Source organism: Mustela nivalis, assembly GCF_964662115.1.
Source record: "Mustela nivalis genome assembly, chromosome: 1".
Taxonomy (NCBI): Eukaryota; Metazoa; Chordata; class Mammalia; order Carnivora; family Mustelidae; genus Mustela; species Mustela nivalis.
This window is the reverse complement of record NC_139020.1, coordinates 198533441-198547920: the sequence shown is the minus strand read 5'-3', so window position 1 is coordinate 198547920 and position 14480 is coordinate 198533441. Positions and strand designations below refer to the sequence as shown.

The window sequence follows — 14480 nt, the reverse complement described above, 5'->3', positions numbered from 1 at the left end:
CATGGACACTTGTTCCTTAGAGTCCAGTGATTTTTAATTCTAGGCAGATACTCCAAACCCTCCCACTGGCACCAACAACAAACAGAACAAACAAACATAGCTCAGGCAATAACGAGAGTTGCCAGTCCCTGGTACTGTCAAATCCCACATATCTTGTCTCAGTGACTCTATCTATAAATAGCAAACTGCAAGTCAGCCAAAGACCAGGAGCAGGAACCTGGAGAATGAAGCTGGCCGGTCACAAGGGAGCACATATTCTGGACCGTAGCTCTTACTGCTTATCAGAAATGTGGCAGCCTGAAAGAAGACAAAGATGTGGCATCTGGCTATTGGCACCAAGCAGAGGCCTCAGAGTTTATAAGGCTCGAGAGTCAGAGAGGTAAAGGGGCAATATCAGTGCCCAAGTGGTGTAAGCCCAGACAGGAAGCCCAGAGTACAGGGAGTGCCCAAGACACCACGTCAGCTAGATGCTCCAGCCTACACAAAACAAGCCTGGTGTCACCACAGGGTCTGAGTACAACAGGAGAACATAAGGAATGGTATGGAGATGCCCACAGAACCCAACCCTTGTGCAGGGGTGAAGTAATGGAACATAAAAAACATTTAACACAGAGCATGTACCCACTGATGCTAGCTTAAAAAACAAACAAAACAAAAACACAACAAAACACTAAGAAAATGTATTGAGGTACAAAGTAGTTTTACCACTTCCAGCCGGGAGTTTGATGTGAAATGATCAAGTGTAAACCCTTACACTGGAGAACTACTGCATGAGGTCCCCTCTGACAAAGGCAGGCAAAAATAAACCACCACCACCAAGAAACGCCATACAAATCCCCAATTTCAATAATTAACAGATAGGAGAAAAAGAAAAGCTTGTTAGTTCTCAAATTCGTACGAACTGCCTAAAGAAAATAATATTCTATTCTCCCAATCTCTGAGGACAAGGATCATTTTATTCTATCTTTACATTTTTATTATTATTTTTTAAGGTTTTGTTTGAATTGCCCGATGTTCATCACAAGTGCCCTCCTTAATGCCAGTCACCTGCCCTCCCTTCTGGCCGCTTGCTCTCTGTAGTTAAGAGTCTTGTTTCTTGGTTTGTCTCTCTTTTTCTTCTGTTTGCTCCTTTGTTTTGTTTCTTAAATGGATAAGGATCATTTCATAAAAACAGTAGTGCAAGGACAATGAACCATGTGCTTCAGGACAGAATCAGAATGCTCCAACTCCCCTAACTTCACCTGCTTGTTTTACAGAAGAGCGAACAGGAGCTAGAGAAGGAAACAACAGTGGTTTGTCTGAGATCACATGGTGAATTAATGGAAAAGCCACATGGAAGATGCCTGGTTTTGGACCACCAGTCTTCGACACTGCTAGGCAGAACTTCACCTTGGTCACACTGGATGTATCCCCTTTTCATTGCTTCTTTTTTGTTCAGTAAAGACAAGTACTACAGGCTTTAATTTACAATACTCGTAATTTACTTTTCTGTGATCAATTCAAAAACTTCCAAATTAATATCCTTGTGTATACACATATGTGTTTTGTGGGCAAAGCAAGCCTGAAATAAAGGAGAAAAAGCAGCACTGCATTTAGTTTTGGTGTCTATACCTTCATCATGGTCTTGCTTTAATTCTGCAAAGAATGAGGAAGATGTGAGTAACTTCTTAGCAATCTTGGGTTCTGAGTTTCCATTCTCAAGAGAACTTAATTTTATGTTATGTTTTTGTATAGTGCCTCAACACCGTGAGCTTCCCTTCATGGGGCTTCTAAATAGGCAGGCAGGTCCTGCTTCAGTAAGAACAAGGAGAGATCCAAAGATGGGGAAGGGGACAGAGTGGTTTGTACCAATGCATACCAACGAAGAAATGACAAAGAATAAGAATGAATGGGTTTTATGATTCTCGAACGAGGTGAATGCTACCTGGATCACAAAGATGGGAAGCCTAGTAAAGAAGAATTAGTAAAAACTGAGGATGGCTCTGTCAGTGCTCTGATCCAGTTCAGAATTATAGACATAGTTTCACTCCTGAGTTCACGTTCACCCACAGGGCACAGTTGTAGCAAGAACTCAAACCTCCCCAGCCACAGTGATAGTCTATCAAGTTGGTGGATGAGGAACTTACATGAAGCCTTAAAAAGGCTGAGTATGTCAGGCAAAAATAAATGTGCTTAGGAATCAGAAGCCTTCAATTCTAGACTCAGCTGCCACTGGAATTCCTTTCCACTAGGTTCTACTCCTATTCTTACAGAACTCACTTCGATGTCACCTCTGTGAAATCTCCCAGACCTTCACCCCCAAACTGACTCCCTGATGTTTTTATATCATACTTGCTCTACTCCATCTTAGGATTTGGCAACTACACCATAATCTTTTACTTATGTGCCTTTCCTGAGAGCTACTAGAAAGCAATGGGGGTGGCCCAGCAGTTGCATACATGTTAAGTTCTCTCAGTGGAAGGATGAATGGATTCCTTTTATATGGACTTTATCATTTGACCTTACCGTTCCCATCATTAAACTCATCTAGAGACGTTCCATTTTGGAAGGTTCTTTGGGTTAAAAACTTTTACATTCCATTCCGAGTCTAAGCAAAGTACAGAGATTCCCATGTGTCTGGTCAGCTGGTGGCTTCTGAGGCTCGTTCATCAGGCCATATAACACCATGTGTAGGCTCCAGGCATGTTGGCACAATTGGCAGGTCTCTGACCCCAGCAGATGCACTGGCAGATGTTTTGGTTTTTGCCTGTGCCTTGAGCTAGTACTCAACCTGTTCAGGGCCTTGGTTTTGATACGTTCCACAACTGGTTTCTCTGCATCTTTCCTATCCGTTACCAAGGCAACTAAGCTACTTTCCAAATTGACCAACTGTTCCCTGTTATTGTCTCCATGAAACAATTTCTAATAAATTATCATTACAACGACAGTCGATGGTTCTACTGATTACAATGACTGAAAACATTCTTTACTAATAGAACCCGATGGGTATGAAGTTGCAATCTAAGTTTCTTACCTGGGAGGAAATGATGTTTGTGTTTTTACGCACATAATTATATGCAGTAACATTTCAAAGCCATATTCTACTGAATTTCAGATACATTTTTTAGTACATGTTAAACTCAAGGAAACTGCAATTCTCCCTAATTAAGTTTCAAAGACAGGGAAGTAAACAGTATCAAAAACTGAAGTGAGGGGTGCCCTGGTGGCTTAGTTGGTTAGGTGACTGCCTTTGGCTCAGGTCATGATCTCAGGGTCCTGGGGTCAAGTCCGTCATCAGGCTCCCTGCTCAGCAGGGAGTCTGCTTCTCCCTCTGACCCTCCACCTCTTGTGCGCTCTCTCGTGCTCTCTCTCATTCTCTCTCTCCCAAATAAATAAAATCATAAACAACAACAACAACAACAACAACTGAAGCGAGCCATCTAACTTATGTGAGTGACTACTTATAAAGCTAAATCACAGACTGGGGACCCACAAAATGGAGGCCTGACTCTGAAGTCTAAAAATCTTAGTCTGCACCTCTGGGAAACGCCTCACTGCCAAGGAAACCCAACATATACCAATCACATCCCTCCAACTCAGCTTTAGAGAACAGAACCTACCGCTAGCCTTGTAAGGAGGTCTCCACCCTCCTAGTCATGCTACTATGCAGCGCCACTTGTAATGCTCTAGAAAACGTGCTCTAGCCCCAAATCCCTCGAGCAGAGTGTACCTCCGCTTCTTAGGCACTGTACTTCCCCAATCCATGGACTGTTTTCCTTTAAATAAAGGACATCAAACTTCTTACTAAAATGTATTTTCTGTCATTTGACACCGTAAAGCACTAAAATGTTTATAGATGAAAAGTCCTCCAAGAAGTAGGACCTGGAAATTCTAACCCTTTGTTCTTTTAGCATCATACTGACTCTCCGGTGATCTCCATGAAAAAGAAAAGAGAATCATCCAACTACAAAAGGCAAACCCACCCGCTCCCCCGACCATCTCTTCCACCATAAAGTTGAAGATCCTCCGCTTATGGAGGCAACACATGGGCTCCCAGACCTGTCAAGAGCTTATATTCCTCCTCTCAATTTCATCTCAAACTATTTCACAGATCTCCCTGCTTCCCTACTTGACTTATATCCCAGCCACTTCAAAATGTTTGCTACTTCTCAAACATTCCATGCACTTGTACTTCACTATGCCTTTACACAGTCTGTGCCCTAGAATACTTTACTCACCTTTGCTCTAAAAACTTGTAGCTCGTATTAAAGAACTTCTCTCACTAGAGTAAATTATCTGTTTGTGTGTTTATCTCCCCACTCTAGAATCCTTGGTGAGTAGAGAATGTGTGATTAACCTATCTTTAGAATGTGGGAATAATGTTACCTGGTGTACGCTGAATGAATGAATGAACTAAATACTAAAAAGTCCTAATCATGTTGAGTGTCCCCTATTTACAGAGTAATAGGCAACGTCTGTATGACAATTATATTTCTGTCTAAACTTAAACAAATTGCCATCACTGCTAATCAGTTTAAAAACTAACAATTTCAATTTGCTCATAGCTGAGATAACCTGCTTCAACATCTTAGGTTAAAGTAAGAGGTAAGGGCGGGGGCTCCTGGTGGCTCAGTCAGTTAATTGTCTACCTTCAGCTCTGGTCATGATCCCGGCGTCCTGGGATGGAGCCCCTCACAGGTCTCCTTGCTCAGCAGGGAGTCTGCTTCTCCTTCTGCCTTGCCTGCTGCTCTCCCTGCTTGTGGTCTCTCAGTGTCAAATAAATAAAATCTTTTAAAAAAGCGAGGGGGGGAGGGTAAGGGAAATAAAGAGAAATAGGATAAAGGGTAGACCTCTTTATTGTCTACTTCATATTTTATTTTATCTTATTCCTTTTTAAGATTCTCTTAAAATTTTATTTGAGAGAGAGAGAGAGAGAGCGAGCTAGAGCGAGCACAAGTTGGGTGAAAGGCAGAGGGAGAAGCATAGAGACTCCCTGCAGAGCAGGGAGAGACGGATGTGGGGTTTGATCCTGGGACTCCAGGATCATGAACTGAGCTGAAGGCAGACACTTAACCAACTGAGACATCCAGGCAGACCTATTTTTTAAGATTTATTTTTTAGTAATCTCTACACCCAACATGGGGCTCAAACTTAGAACCCCAGATCAAGAGTTTCATGGTCTACCAAACTGAGCTAGGTAGGCACACCTGTCTACTTTTAAAGAAGAAAATATTTCTACATCAAAATTCAGAAGCTACACTGTTTATCATCTGGTTTCTGAATCTCCCAATGCTATTGTCACCTCGGGATAAAAGTGACTGGTGAAGGAGTGTTAAGGGGAAGAACCTCATCTTAAAGTAGAAAAATTAACACTTGCTGGACTCATTTCAAAGAATATTTACATGTATTGGTTCCAATAAGGCAAATGGTAGCCCCGGATTCTTTGAGGTTTGAAAGAGTTTAAGACAGTGCTGAACATCAAAAAATGGTAGCAATTTTTAGTTGTATGACATATAGAATTTCCCATTAAATTTCTCTAATTATAGCTATTTTTTTTAAAAGCCAGAGAATGAGCAGGTAGATGGGAAGCAGCAAAAAAAAAAAAAAAAAAAAAAAAAAAAAGATATTACCAAATAGATACTTCTCCAGTTGTAAAATTGTAGCAAGTTTTAAGATTACAAATGGTTTTTTCATCTGCTGAGCATATTTTATTTATAAAACTGTTAGGATCTGAGGTTTATAAATTACTTCGAGTTTCATGCCAAGAGAACTTCCTACCATAAACTGACATTCCCAGCTGCTGGAAGAAGGGCTCAGGCAAACTAAAGAAAAAGAAATGAAGCCAGGGAGCGGGGGGAAAGAGGCCAGTTTCTAACTATGGCAAATGGAAGGCCCTGTCTACAGGGACCCATGGTGACTGTCCCACTGTCCCAGGACAACATGCCAAGTGCGCTGTCACTCACAGCTCTACCTGGCTGCCAGGGAAGCAACTGGCGTGAAGCAACAGCACAGACTCGAGTCCAGTAGAGGGTTGTCCTTTCACACCTGCTCTTTCATTCACAAAACACAGTCCCACGGGAAGTCTTTTTCTGACAAAGCGAGCTTAGATTTCCCAATGTATCACAATCCTCCCTGCCTAGAATATACTTCAGAGTATGTGACAAAATCTTCTGCTAAAGTTTCTGTGAACTTGAGAGTAGCATGAAAACATAACAGGAGAGAAAACAGTAAGAGAGCACGTATTTAGCAATATATTTACTTTTCATATTTCCAAAGAGGATAAGACTGGGAAAAGAGAATTCATTTAGGGGAACCTGGGTGACTCAGTTGGTTGAGCAGTGATTTTTTTTTTTTTTAAGATTTTATTCATTTGTCAGAGAGAAGCAGGGGAGAGAAGCAGACTCCCCACTGAGCAAGGAACCCATGTGGGACTTGATCCCAAAACGCTGTATTATGACATGAGCTGACTGTAGATGCTTTACCGACTGAGGCACCCAGGCGTCCCGAGTGGCCAATTCTTGATGTTGGCTCAGGTCATGATCTCTGGGTGGTGGGATCAAGCTCTGCATCGGGCTCCGCGCTCTGTTCAGAGTTAGTTTGTCCCTCTCCCTCTGCTCCTTCCCCCCTCCCTCAAAAATTAAATGAAAATTAATTCATTTATAATTTTTAAAATGTCATTAGATGGCATATATGTGTAAAGCTCAAAAGTAGCTGCTAGGCAAAACACATGAATAAATCAAACACAGCCTCTGCCTGGAGAATAAAATGCTAGATGAGCCAAAAGACCTAGATCCCAAACCCAAATTAGCTTCTGATTCAAAATTTATGTCCTCATGATGTGTTTCCATTTCTCTACCTAAAAAAGTACTTACTTAGTGCTTAGATATTAAAATTAAAAAATATGACTGTCAACCTTCATCTGTTTCAAGAACCTAAAACTTCTGGAACATTCCTCTGCAGCAAGAATAAGAAAAGCACAGGCCTTAGTGTCAGAAAGACTTGGGTTCAAATTCTACCCTCTGATATGATACTATCTGCATGACCTTCATTGCGAGGGTCGCCATTTTCTCATCTATAAAATGGAGAGAAGACTTCATAGCATAGTTAACTGTGTGTGTATGACTACCTACATACCTACCCCCGACATAACTAGGCACATGGTATCCACTCAATAGATGGCACTTGCTATTAATCACTGGCAATCAGGGGGAGGGCAGTTAACACAAACGACCTGGAGTGAAGAACAAAGGAAACGCTGAACAAGGCCAGGTCTAAAACCAGTCATGGATGAAACCTCAGGGCCTACATGACCAAAGGTGCTTGAGTATGAGGGGCCACACTACCTAGTTCCCTATCGCAAATCACTACACTTCCCATTCAACTAAGCTCCATGCCTCAGAGCCCCAGGCTTGCCCAAGGCTCTGTATCTGCACATTCACCTGCTTCCTATACATCTTGGAAGAAGTCTTACTAGAAATCTGCATGGAAGATCCTCTTACTGGAAAATATGCATGAAGAAAACATCAAAACACCAGTGAGGGAGGAGGGCATACAAACCTGACCATGTGAGGTTACATTACTGAATGTGGCACAGGACTGTGTGGCTGGATAGAAAACCTCGCCATACAAGACATCACCCCTCCCTAGGATAACTGACTCATTTAATGTGATACAAAGGAAAATGCCAAATGGATTTTTATTTATTTTTTTATAAAACTATACAAGTTAATCCTCAATTTTATATGTAGTAATAAATAGGCAGAAGAGTCAGGATAACTCTAAAATGTAGTCATAGGGTGAGGAGTGGGACTAGAACTCTTAGATATAACAATATACTATTAAAGTCACATGGTGCCACTGAAGCCTCAGTGGAAAGACCAATGAGTCAGAAAACAGCAAACAAGCGCCTCAGTGGCTCAGTTGTTAAGCGTCTGCCTTTGGCTTGGGTCGTGAGCCCGGGGTCCTGGGATCGAGCCTCACATCAGGCTCCCTGCTTGCCAGGAAGTCTGCTTCTCCCTCTCCCACTCCCCCTGCTTGTGTTTCCTCTCTAGCTGTGTCTCTTTGTCAAATAAATAAATAAAATCCCCCCCAAAAAAAACAAAAGAAAGAAAGAAAGAGAACAGCAAATACATACAGGACTGTAGAGCCTGACCAAGGCAGCACTTTTTTTTTTTTTTTTTTTAAGGCGACACTTTAACAGGAGACAGATTAGACACATGTTGGGAGATGACCAAGTCACATATCATAAACCGCGCAAACATACACATCAGCCAATTCTACATCGATCAGAGATCCAAACTGTGAAAAGTTAAAAACAGAAGTTATTTTTATAAACTCACAGTAGGGATGGATGGACGCTTAACTGACTGAGCCACCCAGGTGCCCCTAAATGAATTCTCTTTTGTTGGTCTTCTCCTCTTTGGAAATAGGGAAGTAAATATACTGCTAACTAGATGCTCTTTTACAAACTTGGTGAAACACAAGGAAGTCACCAAGTAAGTAAAACACAGAATACATCTACGCCAAGAAATAAATGTTCACCTATAGGACCATCAAACACAACAACAACAACAACAACAACAAATGCACTAGTGGAGAAAGTACAGAAGAGCCAGTATGGGTATTTGCCAAGTGTTGAGTACATCTCTTTTGACAGTGTGGCAATACCCATCAAAATTACCAATCCACAGCCTTCAAACCAGAGAGTCTACTCCAGAGTCCCTTTTTATTACACAGATGTACTAGCAAAAGTATGACATTCTGTCTAAACAAGGGCGGTCTATGGACTTTGTTCTAATAAAAGAAAAACTAGGAAACACCTAAATGCCCACTGATAAAGAAGTGGATATATCCACGTGATGAAAATACTATACAGCAATTAATTAAGAATGAGGCCCCCCCCTTCTTTGTACTGATTTGTGAAGACCTTTAAAATAATTGTTAAGTTTACAAAGCAAGGCACACACCAGTACATATGGTAGGTCTCCTCTGTATAAAATACACAAATGTGTGTGTCATTCCTTCTTTATGCATAAACTCTCTGGAAGGATATACAAAAACACTGTTACCACTGGGTGCCTGTGGAGAGGGAAATTTGGATGGGGACTGATAGAGGGAAGCAGACTTACGTTTAAGGGTATACCCTGTCACCATGGGAATGTAGTGATTCAAATTTACTAAAAAAAAAAAAAAAATTAAACTATTAAAAAACGTATAGACTGTCCTTAGGGGAAAGGTGTGATGTAATTACAGAGGAAATAGCAACTTCTGCCTGAAATCCACCATTCTCTCCTCAGCCACTCTGCAAGAGCATCTCTAACAACACACACAAATCCTGTTGCTACATTTTTCAGGAAATATGAAGAAAAAAGAAATGGCTAGTGTTCAGAAAATGTACACGTCACCCTCTGCGTCACTGCTCAAACTGAAGAACCAGTCTAAAAAGTAAAAATAAAGAACTGGCTAGAACGCTGGAAATCCTAATGAAGGCTGGAAAGCCCTCTCTATGTGACTTCATTTTCTGCCTTGGCAAGAGCGTAGCTAATAGAAGAAAGATAAAAACAGAGAAGATGAGAATGTCTTCTACAGATAACGACCTAGAGTATCCTCTACTCACACAGCACAGTAATCCTCACTGGGCACAAAATTCATGCAAAGACAAGCTTCACCCAAAACAGAAAGTCCCATCATGCAGCATATCCGCCATTCCCTGACGAAGCCTGTCCAAAACCCTAAGGCCAATTGGTGTTCTTGGTTGTGTTTTTTGTTTTGTTTTGTTTTGTTTTGTTTTTAATGTCTGGAGTTAGTAGCTGCAACATGCAAAGTAAGAAACAGCATCATCTGTAGGTGGCAAAACCCAAAAAGCTAAGAAACGGTTTTTGAAGGTTAGGCTCAGGGAAGCCGTGATTAGGTGTGTACTTTTCAGGAAAAAAAAAGAAAGAAAACATTTCTAAACCTCGAAGGAATCATTTTTCTCAATCTCATTCCAAGTACTTGACTGAGGAGATCCAAAAGGGCAAAAACAGGAGGAATCCCACATTGGCCAGTGTCAGACTTGTCCGAGGATGCACACTATGTCTCATGGACAAAGACCATGTCCCGAACTCCGCCTGACATGCAACTGTGGCTAATGGCCGTGAACAAACTGGTAGACGATGTGGCTGCATTACAGAGAGATCATTTCCTACTTCTAGAAACACAGAGTCTGTGCCTAGCAATGCCGGCTGGGAACTGGTTACCATGTCCTCATGCGGGGAAGACCATTTTCACTGACTCTGAAAGCAATTTGGATATTCAGTCCCACCAGCACAAGCTACAAATATATACTGACAAGAAAATAAATCCCACGCATACAGCTAGACCTGAAATGTTTTCTTTCCTCCTGTGAATCCTGACACAAAATAAAGATTAAATCTGGTCGTAAGCTTTACACATAGGAGGCACTTTTTCTTTTTTTTTTTTCCAATTAAGAATAGTGGATGGTGACGGGCCTTCTGCTGAACAATTCATTGTTTGAAATTCAACTTCCCCTAAAACTCAAGGTTCAGTGCTGGGTAAAAAGGCATGCAACGTAGCCACCAACCTCCTCAAGCTGGACACAAGGCATGCCCTTGGCTGCAGAAAACACGTAATTAGCAGTTATACATTTTCATGCCGACAAACCAATGATTAAGAAGGACGATTAAAGTCTGGATGGAACCAAAGCACAAGCTCTTTGCCTTCCGGATGCTGACTCAAAAGCCCCAAGCGCACACACATCCCCATGGCAGGGTCATACCGCCGGACTTCAGTTGTCTGGCTCTCTCTCGTTCCTGGACAGTAGACTTCGGCAAAAGTGGAGTAAGGCCTCGGGACTTGGTAGGTCTCATGTAGCCTTTCAGTGGCTCTGCCACTCTGCTTTTATCTTCCTTGTTGCCTTCTCCTGGTGCCTTCCGCTCAGACTTTTCAGTCATTTTGTCAGGGGCCTCCGAGATCTTATCCTTGGGTTCTGGGAGTTCAGGATCCTTGGGAGGAGGCACTACCAACTTATCTACCGCCGGCGATGGAGTAGCGGCAGCCCTGCCATCTAACAAATCTGACTCAAATTCTGATGTGGCCGCGGAAATATGTCCAGATTTAGTGATTTCAGAAGCCAGGTTAACTTCTTCCACTTTCTTTTTTTCACTTGTTGGAGGCAAAAGGGCTCTATCTACCTCCTTATTCAAACTGTCTGGGTCCTTGGAATCTCGACTGTCAGCATTTTGGTCCTCAGAGAAACTGGGCTTTTGTGCTTTGTCTCCCAGTAAGTCAGAAATCAGAACTGGAGCAGAACCTTCCTCAGACTCTTTCTTTTTGTTACCTGGGTGTGTTGGAAAATTATTCCTATCTGCACATGCTTCTAGGACTCTGCCCTCACCTTGTAGGCTCTGGTCTTCTACTGGCATTCCAGAAAGGTGTCTCTCTGCAACCTCTGTGGTTTTTTCTATCGAATGCTTAGCTGCAGCCCTGGGCACTGACTCAGAGCCTCCCTTCCCAGATCCTCCATTTATCTCTGCTTCAGTCCTGAGGGGACCAGCAAGCTCACCTTTATTCTTAAGAGTGTTACCTCCCTGGCTGTTAACGGTGTCTACAGCTGCTGTGAGAGTGAGGGCAACCTCTCCTCCTGTGCTTGCAGAAGGTGTGACAGCAGAGGGGGCCTTGGGTCTTTCCTGAGCTGGGACTCCATCTCTGCTGCAGTTATCTACCACTAATAATTTGGACAACTGGGCTGGAGTTGTCTCTTGCCCACTTTCTGCCAAGGGCTTTGGAACAGATTCACCCTCTTTTACTACTTGAGAAGCAGGAGCGGGCAGTCCTTCACGGGCTGCTGACTCCAGAGCCTCTGGAGGGGCTGACTTATTCATCAACCCTGGGAGCATTCTGGGGCAGGTAAATGTGATATTTCTATTTTCGTCCACATAGCCCATTCCTTCAGTTCTGTGGTCCCCAGTGGTTTCCATGGGAACATGTATTTCTGATGCATCTATCGTATTCTCCAGAAGATGCTTCTCGGGAAAACTATTTTTAACCTTTTTACTTTTTCCATCATTGCTCCTTTCATTTGGTTTGTCAGCCACTGCAGCGTGTCCCTTGGCTGCATCTGTCTTATTCTCTGCAGACAGTACTGCAGGGACAAATCCTGCCCCCTGGATTTGGTCTTGGCAGCTCACATCTGTCACCTTGGTAGCTGGTTCAGTAACAGCGGCGTCCTTGACTATGTCTGTCTTGTTCCCACCAAGAGCCCCAAGCTCAAAAGAATTAACCTCCTCGTTCCGCCCCTTCTGTTCACCTACTTCCACTGTGGGAAGAGCTGATGGACGTGAGGACAAGGGATCATGATTCAAGGGGGAAGAGAGTTCTAAGTCCTTGTTTGGATGAGGAGTACTCCCAGCATCTCTATCCTTCCCTACAGAAGGTGGGTTGGGGGTTTCTTCCTTGTTCTCCATTCTAGCAGGCTGTGTGGAATAATTATTTTTGAACTTTTTGTTTTTGCCCTCACTACCCCTTTTTTTAGGCTTTTCAGAAATCCAGGGAGCTGCCTCACTACCCATCCAAGGACACGCTCCTTCCTTGCTCTGGTTACTGACACCCCTATCTACAGCTGAGGCCCCCCTTTCTGTTCTAGCACCAGAAGTCTGAGTCGTGCCTGACTCACTTCCCAAAGGAATCAACATGTGCGAGGCGCTGGGCCCCCTCGAATCACCCGTCTCCACAGCCTCCGTGAGACTCACTGGGGTCCCTGGTTGCTTTGAAGAACTCAGCTCCTCACTCTTCTCCCCAGCAGGCGTTCTTTCGGTTTTAGGGGCTGCCTCACTTGGCCCGAGAACAGCTGGGCCATCCTTCCAGCTGTCTGTAAGAAATGGGGGCTCAGATCTTGCTCTTCCCTTCCCAGAACTCGTTCTCACTTTCCCAGAACCTGCCCTTGCCTTCCTGTTTCTGCCATCCCCTGCTGTTCTCTGAGATGGCGGATTCTCCAGCCCAGGCCTCAACACCTCATCCTGGGACTGCTTGGAAGCCAAAATGCTTGTCTCCTGACCTGGCTTGGGAGGAGCTTCCTTTGTTAGTTCTTTAATCTCTTCAGTTCCTTTAACCTCTTTAGTTCCTTCAGTTCCTGCCTGCTCGTCTTTCTGCAATTTAGTCACTTTACTCTCATCATTCGCTTCTGCTGGACTAATTCCTAATGAGGTACCTGTTGGCAAAGTGGGCACCGGATAAGGCAGTTCTTTTGTGGCTCTGGGTTTTGAAACCCCACGCATGGCCTCTTGGTACAAGACAGGAGAGCAACCCTCTTTGGGCCTGATCTCCAAAGGAATTTCTATTTTGTGTGCAGAAACTTCGGTCTGGGGTCCTTTCAGAACAGACGAATCCATTGTCCGGTTTTCATCCATGGGACTCGTTAGGTGGGGTGCAGGCTCTGGTTTGCCTTTACCTGGCTGTAGCCATTTCTGGTCCTGGCCCAGTGGTATTGCCTTGTTACCACCGACTTTCCCATCTATTCCCGTCTTGGGCTGAGAACTTCCTGCAGTTTTCAGGGATTCTTCCAAAGGACACAAAGGCACGCTGAGACTTTCTGAGACAAAGTTTTCTGCTACCAGTTTGGTGGCTCTGGACTCCACTTCATATTCCTTTTTTAAGTTTTCTCTGGATGCCAGTCCATATTCCATGCCCACAGGGGTAGGCAGGCTGGGGAGAACCCCTGATTTCTGTGGGTCTGCTACAAAGGGATGACCTTTACGGTCATCTGCACTGTCATCATCCCAAGGTCCCCCAGGCCGGGGCTGAGAATATCTTTTTTGCTTTGGTTTCTTCTTTTTTTTCTTCATCATCATTGGTGGGCTCTCTATATCCCAGGCCTCCCTGCCAAGATCTCGCTTGGGTTCAAGGAAGTCCAGATGAGTAGTTTTCCTTTGGTTCCCAGGCTCACCATAGGTAGACGGACCAGAGACCCAACCCAATTCAGACAAAGAGCAGGGGCCCAGCCCAGGATCGAGAGTCTTCCGTGGAGAAGAGCCTCCCAGCAGCTCAGGAGGGACCCTGGCAGGCCTGGGCCGAGTGGACCTGCGGTCACTAGGTCTGTACACTTGTTTGCCTTGTGTGGGAGGGGTACCTGTAATACATGAAGTCGGCCAAAATTCCCAAAAAAAAAAAAAAACAAAAAAAACAAAACAAAACTCCTTGTTATTGTTTCTTTAAGAAAAAAAAAAAAAAAAGTCCATTTACTGACTCAGTTAAGTCTGTGTTCACCAACCCACACACTAATTCATTTAGGTTAATAGTTTTTTCCAAAATATTTCTCATCCTTAACTGGGATTAGCAAATTAACAAAGATCATCATCTCAGGTAAAGAAAAAAATTCAAACAGAGTTCTTTTAACTTTCTATAATAAGTAATACCTATCAATCTCATCTGATACTTGTCATTATTTTTAATAGGTATGTAATTCCCAATTTTGCAACAAGATGATGATAAACTCCTATCTCTTT

At 43.3% G+C, this 14480-nt stretch overlaps 1 protein-coding gene across 17 annotated transcripts in view; it reads right to left on the bottom strand.

The window, feature by feature from the left end:
- MAP4 (microtubule associated protein 4) overlaps nt 1-14480 on the bottom strand; it is a 195736-nt gene that overhangs the window by 36056 nt on the left and 145200 nt on the right. For 6 of the 17 annotated variants that reach the window (XM_082703315.1, XM_082703326.1, XM_082703331.1 and 3 more), the window contains exon 1: nt 10757-14201. The exons of the other annotated variants lie outside the window; for them this stretch is intronic. In XM_082703315.1, the coding sequence (XP_082559441.1) occupies nt 10757-13826 (3070 nt within the window). In that variant the 5' untranslated portion in view covers nt 13827-14201. Of the gene's footprint in view, nt 1-10756; nt 14202-14480 lie in introns of those variants that run through there. 17 annotated transcript variants of the gene reach the window in all.